Source organism: Equus asinus, chromosome 26, assembly GCF_041296235.1.
Source record: "Equus asinus isolate D_3611 breed Donkey chromosome 26, EquAss-T2T_v2, whole genome shotgun sequence".
In the NCBI taxonomy this organism is placed as follows: Eukaryota; Metazoa; Chordata; class Mammalia; order Perissodactyla; family Equidae; genus Equus; species Equus asinus.
The window spans coordinates 37,152,944-37,180,839 of record NC_091815.1 but is presented as its reverse complement, the minus strand read 5'-3'; the positions used below and the strand labels follow the sequence as shown (position 1 = coordinate 37,180,839).

General features: G+C 40.3%; 1 protein-coding gene and 1 pseudogene across 1 annotated transcript; one reads left to right on the top strand and one right to left on the bottom strand.

Moving 5' to 3' along the window:
* Window positions 1-163: 163 nt before the first annotated feature.
* On the bottom strand, window positions 164-21,927 carry LOC106822660 (zinc finger protein 677-like). Its single transcript, XM_070499560.1, has 5 exons — window positions 21,742-21,927; window positions 18,750-19,265; window positions 11,656-11,747; window positions 9,199-9,325; window positions 164-3,368 (listed from the first exon to the last, which is right to left on the bottom strand). Exons 2-5 carry the CDS (start codon window positions 18,766-18,768, stop codon window positions 2,059-2,061), a joined length of 1,548 nt encoding a protein of 515 aa, XP_070355661.1. The 5' UTR covers window positions 18,769-19,265; window positions 21,742-21,927; the 3' UTR covers window positions 164-2,058.
* A 172-nt stretch (window positions 21,928-22,099) lies between these two features.
* LOC139042152 (vomeronasal type-1 receptor 4-like) lies at window positions 22,100-27,896 on the top strand (annotated as a pseudogene).

The window sequence follows — 27,896 nt, the reverse complement described above, 5'->3', positions numbered from 1 at the left end:
GTTGTGGCATGTGGGACGCTGCCTCAGTGTGGTCTGACGAGCAGTGCCATGTCCGCGCCCAGGATTCGAACCGACGAAACACTGGGCCGCCTGCAGCGGAGCGCGCGAACCTAACCACTCGGCCACGGGGCCAGCCCCAACGAGCAGACAGTTTTAAGAAATATTTTTAGATTCATTTATAATATCCTTTATTCTCATACAAACAAAGAGCTGTATTTGAATTTTGTAAAACCCATAGCACACCTTGTTGCCTTTTTTAAACTTTTATTTTGAAATTGTTACAAATGCATAGGAAGGTGCTAAGACAGTACAGAAGAGGCCCTTGTAACCTTCACCGAGTTTTCTCCAATAGCGACATCTTACATAAACATCCTACAGTAGTACTCTGTGAACACAGTTAACACATTTGCATCCAAAATCTTTGAGAAAAATGTTTCTACCAAAAAGCTGTCACTGTCCTGGAGATTCTTAGCTAGATGATGACTAATTGGCTATAAGCAGGTGCTTGACAATCAAACCTGTGGACCTTAAACCTTCACCTACTGAAGTAAAGGAAGATATGATGGTAAAGAAGAGAGCCACTTCCCAGAATTCTAATCAATTCAATCTAATTGCCAAAAATAGAGGCCATCTTGTAGTTCCCAATGATGGACATTTTTCTTCTGGGGAATACTGAATGCGAACCTGAAGCATGGGCTAAATTTATCATTTCAACCAAAATCCGATATTCTCCACTTACTGTTAGCTCCCAGTGAGAAATATTTACTTACACTTTACTTTCATTAAGGGCATTCCAAGAGTTGAACGTGTAACATAAGAATCACCACTATGAAGGCCGGTAACATCTTTATTCTTCACAAATCTCAAAGGTGGGAACCACTATTTTTATTCTAAACAGGAGGAGAACTTATGCAGAGTGCAAAGTGATCTCACTAAATTCACATCTTGGTTACTAGTAGATTAGGGACTTAAATTTAGTAGAGATGGTAACAAAGTATAGCATTTAACCACCATGATACACTGGAAAAGCTAGTTAGCCATGTTCTTCCAATAATCTAGATTTAGTTGTTTTCATAACTTGTCATTATATTTTAGCTTAGTGGCATGTTACAATTTTGGCTGTGACAAGTTTCCATTTATGTGTAAAGATTTATTCTATATGCCAATACCAAATATGTATAAAGGTTTTGAGATACTAAAAAAATGCAGCTGCTCTGATTATAAGATAGTACACAAGATTCCACTTCATGACCAAGAATGGACTTAATGACTGCAAGGTTGGCTCAATATTAGCAGGCAAACAGAGAAACTCATTTCTTTTTATGCCAGGAACAAAACAGAGTGACACGTATTCCCAGAATTACTGAAGTCTCATAGGATACCCTTAAGTTTGGTAGCTAAAACACTAACATGCAATTAAAGCAAGATTGCAGGATACAAGGTTAATTTACTAAAATTGACTGCCTTCCTATTTTCCAGGAATGAATAAGTGGAATAGAAAATTAAAAATATGCCATTTGCATTAGGACCCCAAAAAAAAAAGTTCCTTCACAGACACCATCATGGCAACACATGAAAGATCTGTGATGAAGACATCTAACATCAATAAGAGATTTTGAACCTTGGGTTGAATGTCAATAATGCAGCCTTACCAAGAAATCTAAAAGAATAAAAATATATAATCTGAAGGTAAGTGGGCTTTTCCACCGAGCTCCTAGGTCCTTCAACACCCATCATCTCATGAATTTTGAATGATTTTGACTTTCAATTACTTGGCAGAGTGTTAACATTTTATTTGATTCATCTTCAAGAGGGACTGGACTTAATTCTCCCTAGTAAGACTGTCTGATACACAGTACACAGTGAAACCTGCTTAGACAATTTACCACACTCATTCTATTCCTAAGAGTTTTCTCCAGTATGGTATCTTTGGCGAATCCTGAGGCAAGGCCTCGCTGGCCTCAAGTACTGACTACCTTCTTTTGTAAGGTTTCCTTCCAGTATGAGTTCCTTCACGACTCCAAAGGTGTAAACATTTAATAAAAGCTTTACCACACTCTACATCTGTATCCTCACTCCATGTATATTCTGGTGTCTACTGAGGCTCGAGTACTGCTTAAAGGCTTTGCCACATTCATGACATTTGTAAGGCTTCTCCCCAGTATGAATTCTTTGATGAACTATAAGGCTTGAATTCTGACTAAAGGCCTTGCCACATACTGTACATTTATATGGTTTCTCTCCAGTATGAATTTTCTTATGTTGAGTAAGATTTGAACTCCCGGTGAAGGCTTTGCCACACTCATTACATTTGTAAGGCTTCTCTCCAGTGTGAATCCTCTCATGACCCCAAAGGTGTGAACGTGTGGTAAAATCCTTACCACATTCGTTACATTTGTAAGGTTTCTCTCCAGTATGGATTCTCTTGTGTTGAGCAAGATTTGAACGCTCAGAAAAGGCTTTGCCACACTCATTACATTTGTAAGGTTTCTCTCCAGTATGAATTCGCTCATGACTCCAAAGGTGTGAACGTATCATAAAATCCTTACCACACACATTACATTTATATGGTTTCTCCCCAGTATGAATTCTCTGATGCCTTGTGAGGTTTGAGAACCTGTTAAAGGCTCTGCCACACTCATTACATTTGTAAGGTCTCTCATCAGAATGAATTCTTTGGTGATTAGCTAAGGTTGAGCAGTGGCTAAAAGCCTTCCCACACTCATTACACTTGTAAGGTTTTTCTCTAACGCGTGTTTTCTGGTGTTCTGTGAGCAATGCAGGATGCATAAAAACCTTCCCATATTTACCACAAATATTAGTTTTGACACTAGGAGGAAGTCTTTGAAGTGGTGAAACTGAAGAACAATTGTTGATGGACTTCTCAACTTGATGATGTTCATAAATTTTCTCTTCAGTTTGAAATCTCCGCAGTTCAGCCAGATGTGAATGAAAGCTCAGTCCAAGCCTGTTTTTCAAACATTTCATATACTTGTTTCCTGAACAGCCTATGTCATTTTTTAGTTCCTTATTCCTTATATATGACTTGTCATGTTTGTAATATTGAGACATACTTTTTCTTACAGAAACATTCTGCTTTACAGGGAAATTATTCCAGGATTTATGATGTTGTAGATCTCTTCTACCAGTGAGATTTTTGTAATGGCTTCTAGGCACGCCTTCATAATTCTTTTCTTCATATACCCACTGACTCTCAAATTTGTGCATATTTTGCTGGACTTCCCTGAAATCAAAATCATCAAAACTCTGGCATACGTGTCTTTCCGAAATAGATGTTTGGAATAATTCTCCATTATTAATGTCCTCTTTTGATGATAGTTCTTTGATAAAACATCTAGTAGAAATATCTGTAAGATACAAATTATCAAAGGCTTCCTATTAACTCGAGTTGTAAGATGGGTATTTTATGTTAAAAAATATAATCTTACACCAAAAGTAAAACTCATAATGAACAGAGTTATCAAGCTTCTCAACCAAGGTCTGCAAATGTTTACAAACACAAAGGATATGATTCCTCAATAAAGAAAGGGTGATGACATGTAATTCAAATTCCTTTCCGGGAAGCCTACTTTCAAATGCTCTCTGATCAAAAGTTATTATAGTCCTGACAGAAGGGCAATTTTTCACACCAACTCAAAGGAGGAATATAGGTATCTCATATTTGGGGAAAAAAACATACGGAAGCTAATTACTGATTATTTATTGTACACACCATAAAAAAAACTGCTTTTAGAACAACAAAATATTCTTGTAAACACCTAATATAAAACTAAATCCATGCATAATAGACATACTGCAATGTTAACAATTAGTATACTGTGGTTATATTAAATGATAGATGCTAAAAATTAATTATCTGTCAATCATAATAAAAAGCAATAAATATTTTAACAACCTAAGACAACTGCAGTAGTAAATAATAATTATTTACATTTACACATACATATGTATATATATAGTTTGTGGAATTCTAAGAAATTCACCCATAAGAACAAAATGAAGAATTTATATTTCAGAAGTAGAACATAATACGAGCACTGGAAAATATGTTGAAAACCACTGATTTTGAAATAAGAGGTTCAGGTAAATAAGTAATATGATAGAAATTAACAATGGGGAAATGTAACATCAAAAATGTCAAAGCAGGGAACTCCAAATGTACCTCCCTCTACAAAAGCAGGAAATGAACAAAAACCGTGAGAATCAACTTTACGAGAACTCTGGAAACTAATGAAAGGATTCCGGAAACCAAGAACATTCTTAACCAAGAATAAGAGAGCTGTTTTAATTTACCCTGACCCCATCCCATTCCTCAGCTAGGCAGTGGCCTTGAAGATGTCAGCCCTCAAGTTTGTATAGTTTTCTAGAACCAGAGGGGACAGAATGGACCTTATAAAGAATTGTGGCTGTTTTTCTTGTTCTGCCTGCTGGGTCCCTGAAGGACTGGTTCAAAGTGGTTGCCTTTATTTGGCCTACCTCAGAACTCTACCTAGGTAGAGGTGCTAAACAAGGGGCATTTGTCAGAAACATTTAAAGATAAATATAGTAGCCACTGCTACCTAGGGCAAGAAATAACAATTGGGGCAAACAACGGACAAACTGAAAACTCCAAGAAAAAACTGGAAAGTGAGCTGCATTGTGGAATAAGGACTTTCAAAATCCCTATAAAATACAGGAAATCTAGATGTTTACAAGCATGCCCTGGACCGGGCACATGAGAAATGACCTAAGAAGCCCCTAAGCTTATACTGCCTATTGACCATCTGATTTTGTGCATGCAAGAAGTGAAGGCTAAGGCCGAGTTGTAAACTTCTTGCCTGAGTGTTTAAGGTATACCCCAACATACATCCTAACATACAGAGAAACACAGAGAGCTCAACTATAAAAAAATCCAAGTGGCTTTGTTCTGTTTGTGATTCCAAGTGATTAAGGAAATCTGTCAAATCATTAGCTGCCCAATAAGCTATTCAAAAACTTCAGTAGCCACACACAGCAAAGAAAACACACCACAGAAAATCAGTTGAAAAAAATACACAAACACACATCAGCAATCAAAGAAACAATAACATACCCTGGGGAGAGAGAAAATTATGATTTCCAAAGTTTCAACATACTCAAAATGTCCTGTTTTAAACAAAAAATTAAAAGCAGGCAAAGCAACAATCAAGTATGCCACATACAAACAATAAATAAATAAACTACAGAAATTATCCCTAAGGAAGCCCAAACTTTGGACACACTAAACAAGAACTTTAATAGATTATTTAACCTAAAGGGAATGATGGAGGGGCTGGCCCCGTGGCCGAGTGGTTAAGTTCGCGCGCTCCGCTTCAGGCGGCCCAGTGTTTCGTTAGTTCGAATCCTGGACGCGGACATGGCACTGCTCATCAGACCACGCTGAGGCAGCGTCCCACGTGCCACAACTAGAAGAACCCACAATGAAGAATGCACAACTATGTACCGGGGGGCTTTGGGGATAAAAAGGAAAAAATAAAATCTTTAAAAAAAAAATAATAAAAAAAATAAAGGGAATGATGGATATAGAATTAAAGGAAATCAGGAGAACAGTGTTTGAACAATAGAGGGAGATAGAGCTTATGAAAAGAAACTAAACACAAATTCCGGAGCTGAATGGTAAACTAATTGAAATGAAAAATTTCCCAGAGAGGGTCAACATCAGATTTGGGCAGAGAGAAGAAATGAATCAGTAAACTTGAGGAGAGATCACTTGAAATTACCAAGTCTGAGCAGTAGAAAGAAAAAAGACTGACTATAAATGAATGGAGTCCAAGAGACCTGTAGGATATCATCAAGTAGACCGACATATGAACAATGGGAGTCCCAAAGTTGGGGGGGGGGAGAAAGAAAAAGAGGAGGCAGAAAGAATACTGGAAGAAATATGGTCAAAAATTTCATAAATGTGAATAAAGACATGGATCTACAAATCTAAGAACTCAATGAACAGAAAGGAGGATGAACTCAAAGGGATCCACACTACAAAAACTTACAATCAAACTGTTGAAAGAAAAAGGCAAAAAGAGAACCTTGAAAGCAGCAAGGGAGAAAATATTCATCATATAGAAAGGATCCACAATAAGATTAACAGTTGATTTCTCAGCCAAAACCATGGAGTCCAGAGAAAATGGGGTGACATAGCTAAATTGTTGACAGAGACAAAAAAACTCAACCAATTCTATCTCTAGCAAAATTGTCAGTTAAAAATGAGGGAGAAACTAAGAGTTCCAAGATAAACAAAACGTTACGGAGTTCCTTACAAACAAGACCTGCCTTCTATGAAATAAAAGAAGAAAACACTTTTTAATTCATTTTATGAGACCAGCATTACTCTGATACCAAAGCCAGACAGATATCACAAGAAAACTACAGATCAATATCCCTTATGTACAGATATGCAAAAATCCTCAGCAAAATACCAGCCAACTGAATACACAGCATATTAAGATTATATACCTTAAACCAGCATCTGGGACTTATTCCAAGAATCCAAAGGTGGATGGTTCAATATAATAACCAACATTAAGAGTAAGAAGAAGAAAAAAACACTACCAACACTACCTAATTATCTCATTGTAAGATGAATATATATTTGAAAAAAATCCAGAATCTTTCAGGATAAAAATGCTCAGCATACTAAACAGAGAACTAAACTTCCTCAACCTGACAAAGACCATTTATAGAAAACCCACAGCTAATACAGTCTACGGAGAAAGAATAAAAAGCTTTCCTCCTGAGATAAGGAATAAACCATGCCCACTTTCACCACTGCTGCCGAACACTGTAGTGAAGTTCTACTCAGAGCAATTAGGCAAGAAAAAGGAACAGAAAACATACAAATTGGAGAAGAAAAAGAAAAGCTATCTCTATGTGCAGATGACACAATCCTACATATAGAAAATTCCATAAAATACGTACATACAAACCTACTAGTGTTATAAAGGACGTCAGCAAAACTGTAGGATATAGTATCAATACACAAAAACCAGTTGTGTTTCTATACACAATAATGAACAATCTCAAAAGGAAACTTAAAAAATAATTCCAGCCATAACATCCAAAGAATAAAATACCTAAAAATTTAAATTTAACCAAGGAGGTGCAAGATACGAGACCGAAAACCACAAAACAGTGTTGATAGAAATTAAAGACCTAAATAAATGGAAAGTAATTCCATACTTATGAATTGGAAGATTTCGTATTTTTAAGATGGTAATAGTCACCAAAGTGGTCTACAGAGTCTATGTAAACACTATCAAAATTCCAAGAAACTTTCATGGAGAAATACAAAAGGAGGTGAAATTTATAAGGAACTGGAAAGGGCCCTAAACAGTTAAGATAGTATTGAAAAAATTATGAAATGTACAAAATAGATAAATCCATAGAGACAGAAGGCAGACTGGAAGTTTCCAGGGACTGAGGACAGAAAACAACATGGACAAACTGCTTACTGGGTAACGCATGCTAACGTGCAGTGATGGAAAACTTGCGGAACTAGATATAGGCGGCGGTTGCACAACTGGCAAATATACTAAATGCCATGAATTGTTCACTTAAAAATGGCTAATTTTATGTTACGTGAATTCCACTGAATAATTTTTTTTAAATAATCTAAGTGATGAATTTCACAACATATTTTAAAAACAGACATTTACCAATTTTGATATGTCAAAATTTTGAGGCTGCCTCCTTATATTATATAAGAATAATAGTGTCTCTTAGGCTAGCCTCCTCTAATTATCTAAAATCCTATCATTGGATCTCTTAACATAATCCCTACATAGAAGAGACATGAAGTGAATGGTGCTCTTACTATATCTATCTGTACATAGATCGTTATCATGAATAAAGAAAAATTAATGTACACTTGTCCAAAATTAATAAACTCTCACTTCAACAGATCACCAGGAGAACACAAATAGCCTTAATAGGCATACGATCAAGAGGAAGGAATGACTTCTAAAGAAGGCGGTATTATTAGCAGCAGTTAAGTGTAGAAACAACTTTCGGCAGTTCCATGAGATCTATGAGATCCATGAGCAAGGCGGCTGTGCAGAGATGATCAGCAACATAAGAAGCCAAGAACAGCCACAGGACAACAGGAGACCACTGGGATATGGGTCAAGAAAGACAGCTGAACTTTACATAGAATTCAGGTTAAAATGCAAGATGGGGAACAAAACAGTCTTCACGGGTTAACTGAAAACTGCAATTTCCAGAACATTAGAAATTTTGTGGAAAACAGTATCATAAGCAACAGGGAATAAAAAGTACATGCAGCGCAAGAAATTGGCTGTGTTTCCTATACAATAAAATTTGATATTTAAATATTAGTTTAGTATAAGAAGAGTTATACCACACATCTAGACAGGGAGACGATTTATTACAATAAAGAATTTAAACCAAAATATAAATATCTATGAAATCTATATAAAACACAAGTTATGTTTAGAAAACTTAAAATATACCATAGAAAAACCAAAGTATCCTATATAACAAATCTTGGCCTATCAAACTATACCATCATTCTGTCAGTTATCAAACTATGGCAGCTGCATGTTGTTGTGGCGCTGAAAGCTATGCCAATGGTATTTCAAAAACCAGCAGGGTTACCCGAGGTGGCCAGGTTTCAGCAGCTTCCTAAGGCAGACTAGGAAGAAGCACCTGGCCACCCACTTCTGAAAAGATGGCCATGAAAACACTATTAATAGCAGTGGAGCATTGTCTGATATTGTGCCAGAAGATGAGAGGATCACACAAAAAAGAATGGTCAGGGATCCACTCTGCTGTCTAAACAGGGTCATTAGCAGGCAGAATCAATTTGATGGCACTAACAAGAAAAAAATTTAAAGATAAAGATATCTACCTCTTTTCCAAAAACTACTGAATCAAAAGTATGGGAGTAAAACCAGGCAACCAGATGTTTTACAGTCTTGCTTTAAGGTTTTGTGCTTACTCAACTTGTAGAACCCCACTAACTAGCATGAAGTGGGCAGATCACCTGATGGGAAAGTTTAAAATCCAGAAATTGCATTACACAGCTTTTCATTTCTGAATCAACACAGCTTCAATCTCAGTTAAGGAAGGCAGGGGTTCCCAAGAGACTCACAAGAGAAAATGCCATGAGACCCAAGGGCAGATTCTGGAGGAAGTTGTCCTCACCCAGGGAGAGCAGGTTCCTGTAGTTCTCCAGCATCACGTCCCTGTACAAGGCCCTCTGAGCGGGGTCCAGGCATTCCCACTCCTCCTGAGAGAACTCGATGGCCACGTCCCTGAACGTCAGCAGTTCCTGAAATGAAAACACGTTTTGCGAAGAGGCCATCAGGAGAGTTCTTATCTTCACAAAAATGAGAGGAGAAAGGTCTAAGAGTCAATTACACAGAAATGAGCATTCTGACAGAGCCACAAAGGAGAAGTCTGAGCAAGTCATATCTCCTTAATTTTGCTTTGTTACAATTCTCCATCAGAAGACACGATATCCACTAAATCACTGAATTTTACTGGATTTAAAATCAATCGACTTTAAAATTTGTGCATGATAAAAAAAAACATACACACTGTATTGCATATTTGAAAGTTTCTAAAAGAGTAGATCTTAAAAGTTGTCATCACAAGAAAAAACTTTGTAACTATGTATGGTGATGGATGTTAACTAGACTTATCATGGTGATCATTTCACAACATATACAAATACTGAATCACTGTGTGGTAGACCTGAAATTAATATAATGTTGTATGTCAATTATACCTCAATAAAAAAATATTAAAAAAAAGTTATACAATTTGCCAGAAGTAAAAACATGAGTCTTCAGTAAAAAGTTAAGTACTGCTCCAGATTCGAGACATATGGACCTCTCTGGTATACTGTGATAATATCTTCATATCCAACAATCATATTAAATGAAGCTCTCCATCGAGGTATAAGAGTAGTCACAGAAAGAATACAGTTTGGAATTTCAATGTCAATATCTGGGTAACCAAAAGGACAAAATCCAACATACAAAACCTGAAAATGAGGGAAAAGGAAGTTGATATTCAGACGTTCCTTTGAGTAACTTATATACTAGGAACCAAAGAAAATTTTAGGAATGTGTTTTTCACTTTGGGGTGAATACAAGATGAGAATTTCATGAATTATCATATAAGATCATAAAGAAATAATGGTACAGAATGAAACATGACCTTCTGGATTTGGACAAAGAGGAATGATATCTCAGTCCTGTTTGCTCGCCTCCCACTGACACATTCATGTAACAGAGTGAACAAATGCAGAAGCACCAGCATTGGAGTTAGGAATATTACCTGTCACTGGAATGATCTTCTAGCCACTAAATTACTAAAGGGAGTCCTAAAGGACAATAGTGGTCCAGGGAGAAAAGGGGTACGAGATTTGTATCATCTCCATTATGCACCTGAACCTAGAGACTTAACTAAAGTTCTCATTTGAAAGGAAGGGGAAAAAATATATATACATACAAAAATGAAAATAATTCAACAAAAGGTCATTTATATACAAGTTCTAGATATTATGATCAATATGCCAACTGCAATCTAATTTCTAGACGAGCTACAGCATGAGTAGTGTCTTCAGAGATGAGAAAGTTCACAGCAGCTTCAATGAAAGGGGAGAAGTGAAAAACTAGAATGATGATGGTAACGTAACTCAAACTTTTGAAGACTTCTCACATGACAGGCATTACTCTAAATGTTTTTTAAGTATTAACTCATTTAACAACATAGCATCTAACTAGAAAAAGATTTGTTCCCACCTTACAGAGGACGCAACTTTGTCACAGACACTCTAAAACTCACCACAGCCCAAATAATTAATAAATGGCAGAGCCAGCACCTGACCCAGGTGGTAGCACTTTAGACTGGAACTACACCATCACATGGTTAAGTAATACACATAACATTAAAAGTACATCCACAGAGGGTTTCCTGAGAAAATTTGAAAAAAGTTCCAGGCTAATCAAAATGGACCTAGAAAAAAGGTCAATGTATACACACATGCACACACACAATGAGTTATTCTTCTTACTGCTATTAACTCATTGACCTGGTAGTGCAGGGAAAAAACTTAAGTCCAAGGAAAACATGTAAGACACCCTTTCAAAGGTTAAAAAAACTTATTTTTGAAATGATATCTTTTATACACACCACAGGTTCCTGCTCACATACACACGTGCGCACAAACATATACACTGAAATTAACCGAAATAGAAGTAGTAGCCTCTAAATGACATATTTTGGGTAAATCTCTATTATCTATCATCTTTTATTCATGTGCACGTCAGCATTTTTGGTACAAAGAATATGTATAAATTGTACTAAATTTAAATAAGATTGGCAACATTATTCTATATTAGCCTACTTACCAAAACAAAAAGCTGCAAACAGTGAAAAAATGTACAAAAAACACTTAACTTTGATCTCCATTAACACATATATGTAAAAATAGGAGACAGAATCTATATGGAGATGAGAGGAGACAGAGAAGGTCCTGGGGCGAGTGCCAGCAAACGTCTCAGGCGGGACACTTCCGAGAGAGAGAGATTAAGTTCAAATGGCCACTCAAGAAGGAGAAGACAGAACAATGAATTGAGACTATGACTTTACCTGAGAAAGCGTCATTCCTGACTCCTCCTTCTTTCCTCTTCTTCCTCCTCCGGGCTTCTTTCTCAGGCAAAGTGAATCTTGAGATGTCAATCCTGAGTGTCAGAAATGTGCTACTTATTAATGCTCAGAGTCAACACACTTACCCACATGGGGAGCACATCATGATGTAATGACATTCTTCTGCTGCCCACTGCCACAGGAGGGATTCAGGGACAGTAAACTCCTACACAGAGACCAACAAGTGACTTTTTTGACCCCTTTATTCAGAACTCACTCCCCTCCTGGTGAAGCCCTCACATCAGCTGCAGTGGGGAGCTGAGCTGGACTGATCTCCCCTTCAGGACACCGACCATGGCCTGATCAAGGCCCAAGGCTCAAACCTCTCTCCGGATTAGGGACTGCTTTGGGTCCTCAGAAACGGATGATCTAGAGCCCTGGCGTTCCCTGCTGGATACAGATCGGAATGACGTGGGGGAACTTTAAACATTCTTGAGGCTGGGCCCCATCCCCCTGACCACAGGAAGGGAACTCTCTGGGGACTGGGTACAAGAGGGATCTGCAAAACGCCTCAACAAAGCAATGTGAAGACAAGATGGTGCGCCACTGAGAGCAGGCAAGGCCAGCACATGTCGCACCTTGTGATTCTGCTCTCTCCCAGGGCCCTGTCCCCTGTATCCAGACAGTGGAAGGGGAAGGAGCAGAGAGAAAAAGGCAGAGCAGGCATTCTAGGCTAGGGCTTGGGTAAGGGGGTGGCTGGAATGTTAAATGGAGTGTCAGAGAAGGCTCCACTGAGAAGGGGGGTGGCTATCAGAACAAAAACCAGAGGAAGGAAGTTCACTATGCATTTGAGGAGTCAGAGTTCTAGGCAGAGGGCCCAACCTTAGGAAAGACCTGAGGCAGTGGTGACCCTGTCCCCAGGAAAAGCAAAGACATCTGTGTGGCTCAGCTGCAGTGAGGGAAGAGGAGACAAGCAGAAGACGAGCTCACAGAGGTAGTGGAAGAAGCAGATAGGGAGGCCCCGGTCTTCAAACCTTGTTCTCCCCTATCCCAAGAGCATTTTGGAAATCATGTATTCCTTCAACCATCTTAACTTAACATCTAATTCTTTCTTTAACTTACTTAAAACACCTATAAATAATGTAGTATACTATATATCTCAAAAACATGCCAAGATGGTCGCCTAAGCCCCAGGCGGTAGGGCACTGATCTTAACTGAGATGTGGAGGACGGCAGGGGGAACACAATTAGGGAGTTCAGGGGGTCGTTTTTGGACATTTTCAGGTGGAGATGCCCATGAAACGTCCCAGCAGAGATGTCAAGGATACAGCTGGACAACAGGAGTCTGGAGTTCAGGGGTGAGGTCTGAACTGGAGATGTGGAACAGGGAGATGTCAAGGTGTTTAAAGTCATGAGATAGGATGATATAAAGAGTCACTGGGTAAAGAAGATGTGGTGCATATATATATATATATATATATATACACACACACACACACACATAAACAATGGAATACTACTCAGCCAAGAAAAAAAAGACACAATCGTGCCATTTGCAACAACATGGAAGAACTTGAGGGTATGATGTTAAGCGAAATAAGCCAGACAGAGAAAGACAAATGTTGCATGATTTCTCTCATATGTAGAAGATAACAGATACACGGATAAAGAGAACAGATTAGTGGTTACCAGAGGAGAAGGGGGTTAGAGGTAGGCAAAAGGAGTAAAGGGATACATATGTATGGTGATGGACAAAAATTAGACTATTAGGGGTGAGCACAATAAAGTGTATTCAGAAGCTGATAAATAATAATGTACACTCGAAATTACACAATGTTATAAATGATTACGATCTCAATAGAATTACTGGAACAAAAAAAAAGTCACTGAGTGCAGAAAGAGAAGAGAGGAGGGCCAAGACTAAGCTATGGGGTACTCCCATAATTAGAGACTAGGAAGTTGAGGGAAAACCAGCAGAAGAAACTGAGAAGTGAACAGGGAGGGGAGAAGGAAACTGAAACAGACAGATAAATGATAGGTAAGATTCAGTTTTAAGTAGTAGAATGTCCTGAAGGCCAGGAAAAAAAGTGCTTAAAGGAAGAGGGAGTGATCGACTGTTCAACGTGTTGTTGATAGACTAAGATGCCAACTGTGAATTAACCAGTGGATTTAGAAATGGGAGGACATTACTGCCTCTGACAAGTATCAGTGGAATGGTAGATGGGAAAACTTGATTGGATGGGGTTCAAGCGACAACTGGAGGCAAGAATTGAAAACAGAGTACAAACAAGTTTTTAGTGCATTTTGTTCTGAAATGAAGCATAGAAGGGTTGTTATCAAAGGAGACAATGTAGTTAAGAGGATTTTTTATTTTAAAGATGAGAGAATATAGTGACCAAAAAGGCTCTGTTTCATTTTGTTTTGTTCAAGTTGGACTATACCACCATCTGAGTGTGATGACCAAAATAATTTTGGTAAAAATTAGAGGTAAAAACTGATGACGTGGTGGCAGAAGGATGCAGTGTCATTCTGAGACTGTGAGGGGTTCTGGGAACAAATGCACAATCGGAAGGTGGGGGACAGCTAGGTTCAAGGACAGACTATTGCCAGAGAACAGTGAAGAAGACAGACAACCCAGGTGGCCCAGCAAGAAGATGTCTTCCCACTGCTTCCAGGTACTCAGAAAAGTGAAGATGGGAAAGGCAGAGCTGGACTTCTGAGGGCAGAATAGGCCAAGAGGGAAATTCCAGAGGAACTGGGCCCAGAATCTGAAGTGAGACCAGTCAACTAGGGTTTATGTTTTCCTCGAGCTGAGAGGGGGACAGACACAAAACAGGCAGAGTTGGATGAGACGACGGTGTGCAGGAGAAGCAAGGAGGTGGAGGGTATGTGAGAAAATGATTACATCAGTCCTTTGTTTGGGGGCATTTGACTTGCGTGGCTATTAGTAACTGGAAGGTTTAGTTGTCTCCATCTTTTAAAATAATCTGGATTATGTACGAGAGTATATGCCATTGGTTTATAATTTTAATCCCTGGTGCAGAGAGAACAAAGCGTGGCCTATAGTAGAGGCTCCATATGCACTGAATGAATGATTGAAGGCCTCTGGCGTAGGCTTCACCCTGGGGGCTGATGTTAAAATGGCTGTGCTTAAAATGGTCTTCTCACAAGTTAGGGGGAAGCTGGCGAGGGGCGGCAGAGGAGGGCGGAGCCAGGAGTCCCTCACTGAGACCACTCTCCTCACCCAGAGCAAGTGGGAAGGGCACAGGTAAGAAATCTAGTGAGCTGAATCTGTGCGATAGCTGACTTGGGCTGAGCGCACCCACAATGACAATAAAGGAGCCTGAATTCTGCAGAAAGAGGAACGTCCTCCTGGCCACTGAGACCCACAGATGGACACTTTCCTGGCATCTAAGATTTCTGACTTTGCAAAGACATTTGGCTTAAATATTCACAGCCCCAAATCCTGGTTTGATTCACTCTAAGATTCTACAGACTGATGAAACAGCAGGAAGTGTGTGAACACCACAGCAAAGGAGAAGTTGGAAGACTTGAGCAAGGGGAGAAAGGAGAGGCACAAACAGACAAAAGGAGCTTTCTTCATCAGGTCACCTGGTGGGGAAAGCCCCTACTTTGCCATTTCAGAAAAGATAAAGGACCAAGGCGGTATTGTGTACATCGGGTGAAGGTGTGCACTCAGTGGAAAGACTCCTTTCTCTAAATGTGATCCCATTTTATCACCCCCTCTCTAGTGGCTGCTGAGCACAGGGTCACAAGGTGATGACAAGCAGAGCTTCTCCTTGCTCCAGCTCAGAAGTCTCCCTCCCATTATTTGGGCTTTAAAGCCCTGTAAGGGCAAATAAAAATCCAATAATAATGAAAATAGTAACAAAATTACCTGTGCTACAAAAAAGGAGAGAGACTTTCCTTCTCTTTTATTGGAGCATTTACTAAAAACAAACAAAAAAACCCTTGCAATTATAAATTCTTTGTCTGCTCCATAAGCCTCTAGCCAGTTTTATGGCCCAAGAATGTTTTTCTCAAGGATCTGGGAGCCATCTCTTTGAAATGTAAATACCAAAAAAAACTGTGCCCCCCATCTCCCAGTCCAGGTACGAAGGTACAAGCTTCACTTAGGTACCTGTCACCTAGTTGTAAATCTACCTGCTGTCACATACTTTCTATGAGAAGTTTTATTTTTCCTTTGAATGAAGACAATTAGCTAACACAAAATGGCCACTGCAATTACCAGGCTAATATAGTAATTGACAAATAGTGCTGAGAAATAGTGCTGTCAAGTCCTCTTACTTGAGGACTAATAAGCATTTATCTTGAGAACATGTACAAAATAGGTTGCATCTGCTTGGCTATAAAAAAGGGTGAGCTTTCTTTCTGCCTTTGCAAACTCTTGGCGGATCCCTTATGATGTGTATCATACTTAGGTTTAATGCTTATTCAATAATAAAACTCTTTCTTTCCCTTCAACTCTTGTGGAGAGGTTTTCTGAGTGGTGGAAAATATCGTTTTTTTTAGTTTTAGTTTTATCCTAGTTTTTAGACGTATTTTCTCAATGCCCCCAGTGTTTGTGTTCCTGCCTTCAAACCCTACCAGGACCTATGACCTCCCACCTGTTAGAGAAATACCTTTGTTCCATATTTAATTTAAAACATCTTGTCCCCTTCCTCCTCGACTACCCTGGGACTGTGTGTGTGCCTGCGTGCATATGTGTGTGTGTGTTTGTGTGTGTGTTGGGAAGGGCAGAGAGAGGCCACTACAGAGAAACCAGCACTGGCCTGGCAGCCATGAAGTCATAGCTGCAGCTTTTCCTCAAGTACAGTCCCAAGGATGAGGCTATGGGCTGCGGATCACTGCAGCTGTGTCTGCCCTCTGATTCCTGGGACAAGGTGCATGAATAGTCAGAGGCCCTCACAGCCTCTCCCCAGTTGTGCCCAGTCACCCACAGTAAGTGCTCTCTAACAAAAACCTGCCACCTGAGCCTTCAGCACCACTACTTCTGCCGTGGACACTCTTACAAGTTCCCATGGGGTCTGACGCACTCCCTAGAGACCCCACAATGACCCCTCTATTCTGCTGCGAAATCCCACATCTCATTCCAGGACCCAACTAATTCAGGCTTGTATGATGGAATAATAAACAAAAAGATGCCTAAGGACCTGTAACACCATATTTTCACCCACGATGACCCCACCCCATATGCAACTACTTTCGTAATCTACTAAATAAAATGGAAGATGTCTCTAATGATGCATGTACTCCAATGGGATCCCCACATTTCCCACAGAAGCGCCCCAAATTGTCATTCACATTTTGTAAAATGCATGTAAAACTTTCTTGACGTGCAACCCAACAGTGAGATTCCCTCTAATATACAAAAATTATCCCCCAAAAGATTTATGAGATTTTCCCTATAATTCCTCTATGGGTTGCACAACAAATCTTGTACCCACAAATGACCTCAGAGGAGTCACTGTGTGGAGTGGATGGTGTGGTACTCCTCCTGGATCGACCTCCTCAGGACCAAGGCCCCCATCCCCTCGCAGACTGGAGGATAAAGGGCCAGAGTCATGATGACTAAGGAACAAGGGTAAGAGGAGGGACAAAGACCTGAGAGAGAAAAGGTTCCGGAGTTTGGGAACAGAGAAAAGTCAAATGTGACTCGGGCAGAGTGAGCCATGAGAAGAGGGTGAGCTCCCCGGAGGAGGACAGAGACACTGGCAGAGGACCGGGTGACATACAGCTATGTGGCCTAGGTGAGGAGCCTAGATTTTTTTGGAGGGGGTGGGAATGGTGGGGGGTGGTAAAATACACATATCATAAAAATTACTATTTTAACCTTATATTAGTGTACAGTTTGGTGACAGTAAGTACATTCACATTGCTGTGTAACCATCACCACCATCCATCTCCAGAACTTTTTCATCTTCCCAAAACTCTGTACCACGAAAGAGTAATTGCCCTCCCTGTCCTAGCTCCTGGCAACCACCACTCTACTTTCTGTATCTATGAATGTGACCACTCCAGGCACCTCATATAAGTAGAATACTACAATATTTGACCTTTTGTGTATTTCCAATGTTTGTGCGTATTATGGATTGTTTTAAAATTTTCCTTTTTAAGGCTGAATAATGTTCCATTGGATGAATATACCACATTGTGTTTATCCATTCAACCTTCAATGGATATTTGGGCTGTTTTTTTATCTTCTGACTATTGTGAAGGATGCCGCTATGAACATGGGTATACAAATACCTGTATGGGTCTCTGCTTTCAATTTCTTTGGGCATATACCCAGAAGTGGGACTGCTCGATCATATGGTAATTCTTTGACTATCTATTTGAGAAAATCACCATACTGTTTTCCACGGCTGCTACATCATTTCACATCCTTACAAGCAATGCAGTGTTTCAATTTCTCCACCTTCACGCTAACGTTTGCTATTTTCTGGGGTTTTTATGATACTAATCATTTCAATGAGTGCGAAGTGGTAGTTCACTGTGGTTTTGATTTGTATTTCTGTAAAAATTAGTGATGTTGAGCGTCTTTTCATGACTTTATTGGGCATCTATATAACCTCTTTAGAGAAATGTCTATAAGTCTTGTGCCTATTTCTTAATGGTTATGTTTCTGTTGGTGAGTTGGAGGAGTTCTTTACATATTCTGATAATAATCCTTCATCACATATATTATTCACAAATATTTTCTCCTATTCCATGCGCTGCCTTTTCACTCTATTGATAGTGTTCTTTGACACACTAAGTTTTTTTTTTTGCTGAGAAAGATTCACCCTGAGCTAACATCTGTTGCCAATCTTCCTGTCTCTTTTTCTCTTCTCCTCTCCAAAGCCCCAGTACACAGCCATATATTCTAGTTGCAGGTCCTTCTAGTTCTTCTGTGTGAGCCACCCCCACAGCATGGCTACTGACAGACCGGTGGTATGGTTCTGCACCCAGGAGGTGAACCTGGGCCGTCAAAGAGGAGTGTGCTGACCTTTAACCACTAGGCCATCAGGGCTGGCTCTGATGCACAAAGTTCTTGATTTTGATGAAGCCCATTTATCTATTTTTTCCTTTCTTACCTGTGCTTTCTGGCGTCATATCCAGGAGCCTGGATTTGTCCTGAGAGTGACAGGAAGCCAGTGAAGTGTTTAATGTCAGCGATTCATGTGGTCTACTTCAGATTTACTCCTGAGGCAGACAGAGAACTCAGGGAGACAGTCTCTGATTCTGAGCCTATGCTCTGCCTCTTTCCTAGTAGTTTTCATCACTCTTGTTGGGCTGGGACTCTTCTAAGCTTCTAATTACAACTGGTCACCCTCTTGTACAAAAATGCAACATAGACACACATGCGGTACTGCCAATCATTTCAGGGATCACTGTCATTCAGAATTCCTGGTCTTGTACATCATCTCCATGTTGCAGGTGGTTCACTGAGGCCCAGAAGGTCATTCGACCAAGTTGCCTTGAGAACATCTGAGTTGAGTGAGAACCGTGTGTAAGCGAATTATGAAAGGGTGGCCTAGATGAGGCAGTGGGCAGTCTGTCCTTTTCATCTCACTCCTTTCTTAAAAATTTTAGGATCACCTTCAATATGCCTGAGCAAAAGAAATTTTTGTGGTTTTAATCACATTGATCCCAAGTATTTACTTCTTCTTTTCCAGGACATTACAGTGAAATATTTAAAAAATATAAAATGATGAACACATATGTTTTGATGCTGAAAACTCTGAAAAAGAGTTAGCTATGGAAATAAGCTCAGGGCACATTTCTTTACCATGAACAGATGGGCTGTTAGGACAAAGTTTCAAGTCAACCCAGCCCATCTTTCAACATTTTCAGAAAAGGGTCAGAGACTTGAGAGAATCATCTACTTTGTACTTCACAGCTCACTAATTTGGTAAATCACAGAAAGGGAAGAAAAGAAGCTGTTGAATATCAGTCTAACTCATTAAACTAGGCTCTGACTGTGAAGATCACAGACATCCTTACCAAGTGCACTTGAAATAGTCTAAAATTATTTACTAAGCACCAAAGAATATTCCAACATAAGATAAGGATAGAAAGAATACAAGCTTATAATCTGAATTAGACACAAATATTTAAAATGGAAAACAATTTAGGATTTTTTTTTAATCTAATGACTTCTGAGGTCAAAGTTTTAAAAAAATTGAGACTACCTCATGTTTACAAAAGAGTGATAAGAGCTAGTTATGAGATGTCACCAAAGCTTATTTCAAAAGTTAGTAATTATTTACAGAAATGCAAAAATTCAATATACTAAGATTTATCTCAATAGGCTTAAAAAAATGAGTTAAAGGTAAGAGAGAGAGAAAGAAAAAAGAAAATCCATTTAACAGGAAAAAAAGCAACACTTTTAATATTTTTTAAAAAGCATCACATAGTGGGAGACTCAGTAATTTCTGTCCCAGTTGACCTCCCTCATGCCATCCCAGGGAAAAAGAGCGTGATTGCTTTCCTGGCCTCCCCTTTGCCCTCACCGTTTCTACAAGGCCCCCGATCCCCCTGTGCAAGAGGTGACCTGCTCTGTGACCCCTGTCATCTGACTGAGACAAGTCTCTCTCTGGGTGAATAAGGGCTGCAAATGAAGCTACCCTGTGATGCAAATAGGTATAAAATGCACAAGCCTCATAAACAGGAGTTTGGCAATCCTCATCCTCATCTGTATAACTGACACAATTAAGCACATTTTGAATTAAAACCATTATAAAGCCACAAGTCAACAAACATACCACAACTTAATCATCCATATCTCAATATCTCATCACCCATCCTCATCTGAGGTCCCCTTCTTTCTCCACTCTTACATATTTCCCTCTGTCCACCTGTTTCTGTCTCTTTCCTTCAGTGTTCGCCAGTGCTTTTCCTTCTGTGTTTTCCCTCAGTTTCTGCTCATTTGGTTTCCGCTCTCTCCTCCTCTGCTTTCTCCCCTTCTCTCGATTCCTTTCCCTATACTACTTACTCCCTGAAACTCCCGAAACGTATTTCACTGTCAGTTGCTCTATTTCACTTTCAGTTGCTCTATTTCACTGTCAGTTGCTCTTTCTCACCAATCTTTCTGATTGTTCCCCATCTCCCTATATTTCTCCCTCTTCCTCTCCCATCTCCGTGTCCCCTCTGCTCTCCCTGCCACATTCTTTCTTTCCTGTTACACCCCCTCTGCTCCAATTCACTGGCACCCCCAGCTCCCTAAGCTCTCTTGGTGCTTTTTCTCCCTCTGCTGTCTCCCCATCCCTCCTTTCTGTCCCTGCACTCGGGTCCCCCAACTCTTTTCTTCTAACCACTCTTTCTGTCTGAAGAGCCTGCCCTTTGCTGTCCCCACTTCTGCTCACCAAGGGCCCCTCCTCCCGATCTGCCTCCCCTTTATCTCTCTGGAGCTCCTCCCTTTCCTCTGGCATTTCTGTATTTTCTTCTCTCTTGCCTCACACTCTGTTTCTTTCCAGGTCCCTCCCACATCCTCTATTTTGCCATCTGTTTATGGGCCCCTCACTGATCTTTTCTCCCTCCCACTTTTCTATTTCTCCGTCATACTCCCTGTCTCTCTTTCTCCGGATCCCCTCACCCCCTCGTCCTGCCGCTTTCCTGGCCTCCCCTTCGCCCTCATCGCTTCCACAAGGCCCCGATCCCCGTGCGGAGGAGGTGACCTTAACTTGCGACCCCTGTCGTCTTCCGTCCTAAATCCCACCCCACTGAAAAGCATGCTCGTCCAGGATATCGGGCGTCTTATTCCATGAGAGGGGCTCTCGAGAGGGCAGTGGAGTCTGCAGAATGCCAGGGCGGGAATCCGGCCTCTAAGGGCCGAGGCGCAAAGCGTTTCAATCCATCTCACAAGTCCATCTCCCAAGACTTTAAAGGCGCGGGGTGGGAGGGGCGGTCCGTGGACGGTTTTAAGCAGGAAAACAACGCGGACAGTGGGGTCTACGTGGCCCGAAGGGCGAAACACCACAGGCGGGGACGCCCTCCGAAAGATTTGAACCGGAAACGAATGCGGACCCCGACCCGGCAGCGAAGAGGCCAGGGTTTGGGACGTCTCACCGCGACGCTGGGACTTACCGCGGATAGGAGAGGCGGATCCGGGGATTTTAACGCCCGTAGCGACCCCCAGACCCCACGCGTGTAGGAGTGTGGGCTGACACACTCAGGTTTGAAGCAGAAACAGCGAAACCCACATACGCCAGGGCGACCTTCCCTCGGCGCCAGCCGCTTCCGGGTCTGCAAGGAACTGCGCATGCGCGCTGCGGGAGAGGGGCGGCTGGGCGGAGCGCTTCCGGCAATGGGCGGGGCGTGAGCAGTTGCCAGAGCGGGCGGGGTCGCCGGGGGAGGCGGGGTCGCCGGGGGAGGCGGGGTCGCCGGGGGAGGCGGGGTCGCCGAGGGAGGCGGGGTCGCCGGGAGGGCTGGAGGAGGCTGGGACATGGCGACGGCGGGGGCGGGGCCCACCTGTCTGAGTTTGGAACTGTTTGGATTTAGTTGGTGTCCTGTGGAGCGGGGCTGCTCCCTGCCCACTAAAGTTGATGTTTCAAATTATTTAATGTGAAAGCTTGGAGTTGATGAGCCACTTTGTGGGAAGCTCAGATGTTTACTTTTTAACAAGTTGAAATCGGTTTCAGTGAAAAACTGTTTTGCGAAGGGATAGAGAAGTTTCTCCTGGGAGACAGGAGAGCGGGTCTCCGCAGTCTGGAAACCTGGAGCTGGATATGGAGTTGATGAGGGGGCATGGTTCGATCCAAGAATGTCTCCTGCAATTGGAATTTAATTAAACAGCTTAATTAAGCAAGGAGTCCACTTGTCTTGTGAAGGGAATGTAAATTTGAATGTGCGATGCAAAACACTACCTGTGTGAAAGGTGCCCTTTCTTAGGGAGTTCAATCAGAACATTATATCCATTTCTATTCCCCATTCATCCTGGCTCTGTCCTGGGCTCAGTTCCAGAGACTTTCACAGGGACAAGACCTGGGCTGTGGGAGGTGGAGGGATCAGGCATGTGATAATTTAGGTCACCAAGTATTTCTTTAAAAAAGTAATAATAATAACATTAAAAATAGACGTAAGTTGTGTTGTTCTTTATACTTGTATTTATTCCACAGTTGAGAAGAGTGATAAACTCAAACAACTTTGAGATAAACTATGACATCATAATTCGTTTGTCAAAATTTCTAAATATAATTTCAAATTCATTTTACATTTATCCAAGAGTAAGTAGAAAGAGTATTTTTTATAAAATCTTGTTTTATATTTTAGCTCTTTTGTTGGTTTTTATTTCTGATTTATCTGTCAGGTGTGGGTAATAAACTCTGTAATTGTATATATTCATTGGAAGACAATTGAATTTTTTTCAGCCAAAGAATACTTTGCAATATTTCCAGGGGTGTTTGATAAGGATGCCTTTTATATGAACCCTAAAGAAAGTAAGGTTAGATTATCACATTTCCAGTGGTCTCATTCATACTTTCAATATATATATATATTTTTTTGAGGAAGATTAGCCCTGAGGTAACATCTGACGCCAATCCTCCTCTTTTTGCTGAGGAAGACTGGCCCTGAGCTCACATCCGTGCCCATCTTCCTCTACTTTATATGTGGGATGCCTGCCACAGCATAGCTTGCCAAGCAGTGCCATGTCAGCACCTGGGATCCAAACCAGCGAACCCCAGTCCACCAAGGCCGAATGTGGAACTTAATCGCTGTGCCACCAGGCCTGCCCCTATACTTTCAATAATTTTTAAGGCAATATTCTAGAGTTAATATTTATATTGAAATATGTTTCTTTTACATTCCTACCTGTGGAAGATTTCTCCCCAGTTAGAATTTCTTGATGAGATAAAGGCATTTTGGATAAAAAGTTTTTAATTTGTATTAAATTTATAAGGTTTCACTGCAGTGTACATTATGTGATATTTCATAAGTTTAAACATTGCTTATAGCCTTTTGATGTTCATTACATTTGAATTACCTAATATTCAGTAAGGCTTGAACACCATTGCTCAGAAAAGTTGTAAGATTTCATTCCAAAATTAATATTCTGATGATCCCTCCAGGATGGAATTTTGGATAAGAACATTGCCACACACCTTGTTTTTTTTTAAGATTTCTCTTAGGTATTTATTTACTGATGTTTAGTAATGTTTGACTCTTGGTTAAATAGATTGCCCTATTCATTATAGTTTTAAGATCTTCCCCAGTATGAATTTCTGCTGATTAATCCTTTTGAAATTCACTACATTTATGAAGTTTTTTCTAATATATAGCTATGTTATTTTGTCATCAATGAAGAATGAATCAAAACCTTGCCATCTTTATTCAAAATGTTGACTTTGACACTAGGAAGGACTCTTTCAAGTTGTAAAACTAAGGAAACATTTTGACAGATTTCTTAACTTGATTGCATTTATAACACGCCTCCTCAGTTTTAAATCTCTACAGTTCACCCAGATAATCCTATTATCAAATCATTCCATGCATTTGTTTCCTGATAATTTAAAAAAATACAGTGTTGGGGATCTTAGAAGGCAGATTATGTAGATTATGCTATATTATACAATATTGTCCACCAGCCATGTTGGCACAAAAGAGATTTCAGTATGGACTCCCACATTCACAAGCAAATAAATGAGTGGATGGTGGAACGTTTCATCAACCTCAGAACAGTTGGACAGAAGCCTTTTATAAGGTGAAAGTCATGAATTTTGTTTATGGGGAGTTTTGTTGTTTGTAAAGTTTACAAGACAGTGAAATGAACATATTCACCAAAAAAGAGGATATATCCTCAAAGAAGATTTTGACATATATCTCCCTGTAATATCACATAAAACAGATGAAAATTATTAAAGATTATTAAAGAATTCAAAATTGGTAGAGTTCAAAAATTGGAAACACACAGGAACTCATTTGACTTTAAAAAACCTAATCACTTCTACATAAATTGCAGTGGAGTTCAACTTTGTCCCCTACTGTCAACAGTTACTGAATAAAAATCTGCTTTCACCACTTTAATGTCTGGCAGTGTTTATCTTTGACATCGCCTTTCCAGGGATGTCAGCCAAACCTTCTTGCTTTCCATTGCCCCAGCACCCTTCATCCTCTCTGTCCTCCTTCACTCTCACCTGAATTCCCAGCCTTCGGGTTTCCTCAGCTTCCCATGAGCTCCATGATTATCCCAAACCTATAATCCTGCCCTTCTCTCCCAAGCTCTTCAGCCCACTCTTGTCCACTATCCTCCCTAGCTTCCTTCACAGCCTTGCTCCCATTTGGCCCCCCAGTGCTCAATATCCTTCCAGCTCCAGCTCTCATTATGACCCTCACTATGCCTTGCACCACCAGGTAGCCACCCATTATTCTCCATCTCTCCTTTTCTTCAACTCCTCATAGACATTAACTTTCCTGAGCCTTTCACCCATTCCTGCTCCTTATCCACCTTTGCCCATTATCTCACACATCCATTATCCCTTTTGTTCCCATGACACCCTACACACCTAATATCCACAGCATCCACTATCTCATGTAGCCTTAACTTTCTTGCACACCATATGACCTAGTACCCTTAAACTGACCAGTACACCTTAATCCCTCTGTGACATTAAAAAAGTTGTGCCATTGAACCCTCTGTCCTTTTTGCCCTGTGGAAATTAATAAAAAAACTTTTAAAACATTGGGGTTGGAAAGGCCTATAAGAGGAGCTCTCAAGCCCTATCATCTATCATCAATTATACCAGACAGCAAGTGATAGCTTGCATCTTCAGCGAGAAGTACAACCACTTTACTAGCGAAGGAAGATTTCTCTCCCCACCTGACAACAGCCCAGCCAATAAGAAATGCCACAGCTCAGCCAATAGGAAGCCATTGTTGCCCTGAACTGTCACTCTCCCCTAATGGACTCTGGTTTAGAATAGCCCTTCCCTGCTCCCACTTTTTCGTCTATAAAAGTAAGCTCCCTTCCTTTGTGTTATGGGTTTGCCTGTGGTTCACCATAGCACATATGCTAAATTGCAATTCTATTGGCTATTCTCAAATAAACTCAATTTGAGGGTAAAATCACAGGCAAATTTGCTTTGAAGTTGACACCCTCATTTCATATTCCCACCTCTCCAGGATCTCTGCACCCCCATATTCTCCTTATGCCACTTTTTTCTCGTGCTCTCATTCTTGTCCTGCTCTATCACACACTTGTGCACTGTCACTACCCAACACTCTATTTTTCTAAGTGTCTTAACCTAAAGTGATGATGCTCATATCACTTTTTACATTATGGACATTGTAATATCATCCGCATGAGATGGTACAGGAAGGAGAATAAAAGGTAGATCAATAAACGAGGTCTGCAAATGCCTCTATTTCATTCATTTATGAACACAATATCAAGAAACATATGCATATGCTGACTACATAAGTTTGGGTTTTTTGAATGAAAATGAGTTTGAGTTTGCATGAGTACGAGTCATACAGAGTGTCTATTTCTATATAGTTACTCTGTGGATGAGTGTGGTAGAATGCATATGTGAGGATGTACTAAGTAGGGCTGTGTGTATGTGACTGTTTATTTCATTGTTTGATGTGTGTGATTGCATCATGGTGTGTTTATTGGGGTGGGTGTGTGTACTAGGGGCTGTCCACCGTTATGGTTCTAATAACTGAGTTAGATATTGAGAGACATTTGATAATTGACCTGGATCAAATGTGGAGTTCATTGTAGCAAAACCAAAGATTTAATTTGAATTCGTGTTTTATATTTTATGATTAATTACAAAAGCAATCAGCATTCATTACTAAAAATTTAGAAAAAACAAGTGTGTAGAAGTGTGGCAACCATTCAATGCTCTTGAACTAGGTAAGTAGTATTCATCAGCTTATCTTGTTAGTATAGCATGATGGTTAAATGCTCTGTCTTTACAATCAGTACAGCCAGATTAATTCCCTATTTTGCCCCTAAACAAACTGTGAATTTAAACAAACACTTAACCTCTCTGTTTTTACGTTCTCCTCATCTTTACAATGAAACTAATCGCAGTGTCTGCCTCATAGATTTATGAGGAAAAAGTTAACCTCATGTATAGCCTTCATGGAAGTTGTCCATACATAATAAATGCTCTTAAAGGTTACAAATTCAATTATGAAACGCGTGTTAATAAAAGGAAAACTATAAATATTTCTACAGGGAAACTAATGGTAAATGGGGAATATTGGATTTCAGTTGACATGGTAAATGAAGCCGGTGCATCATATTCCCATGCAGGATGCTCTGGCTCTGAAGAAGGTATCAGGCACTGCAAGCCGGCAGAGTGGCCTTCATGGATGTGGCAATAGGATTGATCTTATCACAGACTGTACTTGGAATCCTTGGAAATTTCTCTCTTCTTTACCATTATCTCTTCCTTTACTCCGCTGGACACAGGTTAAGCTCCACTGATTTGAATCTCAAACACTTGGTTGTAGCCAACTCTTTAGTCCTCCTCTCTAAAGGAGTCCCGTGGACAATGGCAGCTTTTGGTTTGAAAGATTTCCTCAATGATATGGGATACAAACTTGTTTTCTATCTTCACAGAGTGGGAATGGGTGCATCCATCAGCAACACCTACCTCTTGAGTATCTTCAAGGCCATCACCATCAGTCCTAGAAACTCCAGAGGGGCAGAACTTAAACAGAAATCTTCCAAGCACATTGGATCTTTTATTTTCTTGTGCTGGATCCTGCACCTGCTGGTAAATATAGTTTTTCCTATGTACATGACCGGCAAACGGAACAACAGAAACATCACAATGAAAACGGATTTCGAATACCGTTCTGGGGCACTTCATAACAAAATCACATAATCACTACATGCAGCATGGCTATCAATCTCTGAGGCTCTTGGCCAGTGGCTCCCATGCTTTCATCCTGTACAGACACATGCAGAGGGTTTGACACATTCATAGAACCAATGTCTCTTCCAAATCCTGCCTAGTCCAGAGCCACCCAAAGCATTCTTTCCCTGGTGATCACCTTTGTGTCATTTTACACTCTCACCATCATCTTCAAAGTCTGTATTGCTCTTTTTAATAATCCAAGTTGGTCATTACTGAACATCTCTTCCTTAATCAATGGGTGTTTCCCAACTGTCAATGTCAATCTATGGATGTTTCCCTTTCATTCTCATGAGCCATGACTTCAGTGTGCACAGGCTCTGCTTTGTCTGGATAAGGAATACAAAATCTCCTAATCTTACCAGAAATATATAA

Bases quoted from the DNA above. Each gene is read 5' to 3' on its own strand.
- LOC106822660 (XM_070499560.1), bottom strand. The intron at 9,326-11,655 runs GTAAAGTCATAG...TTTTCATTTCAG, and splicing joins CAGGAATGACGCTTTCTCAG to GAACTGCTGACGTTCAGGGA. The intron at 3,369-9,198 runs GTGAGGACAACT...TGTATCTTACAG, and splicing joins CAGGAACCTGCTCTCCCTGG to ATATTTCTACTAGATGTTTT.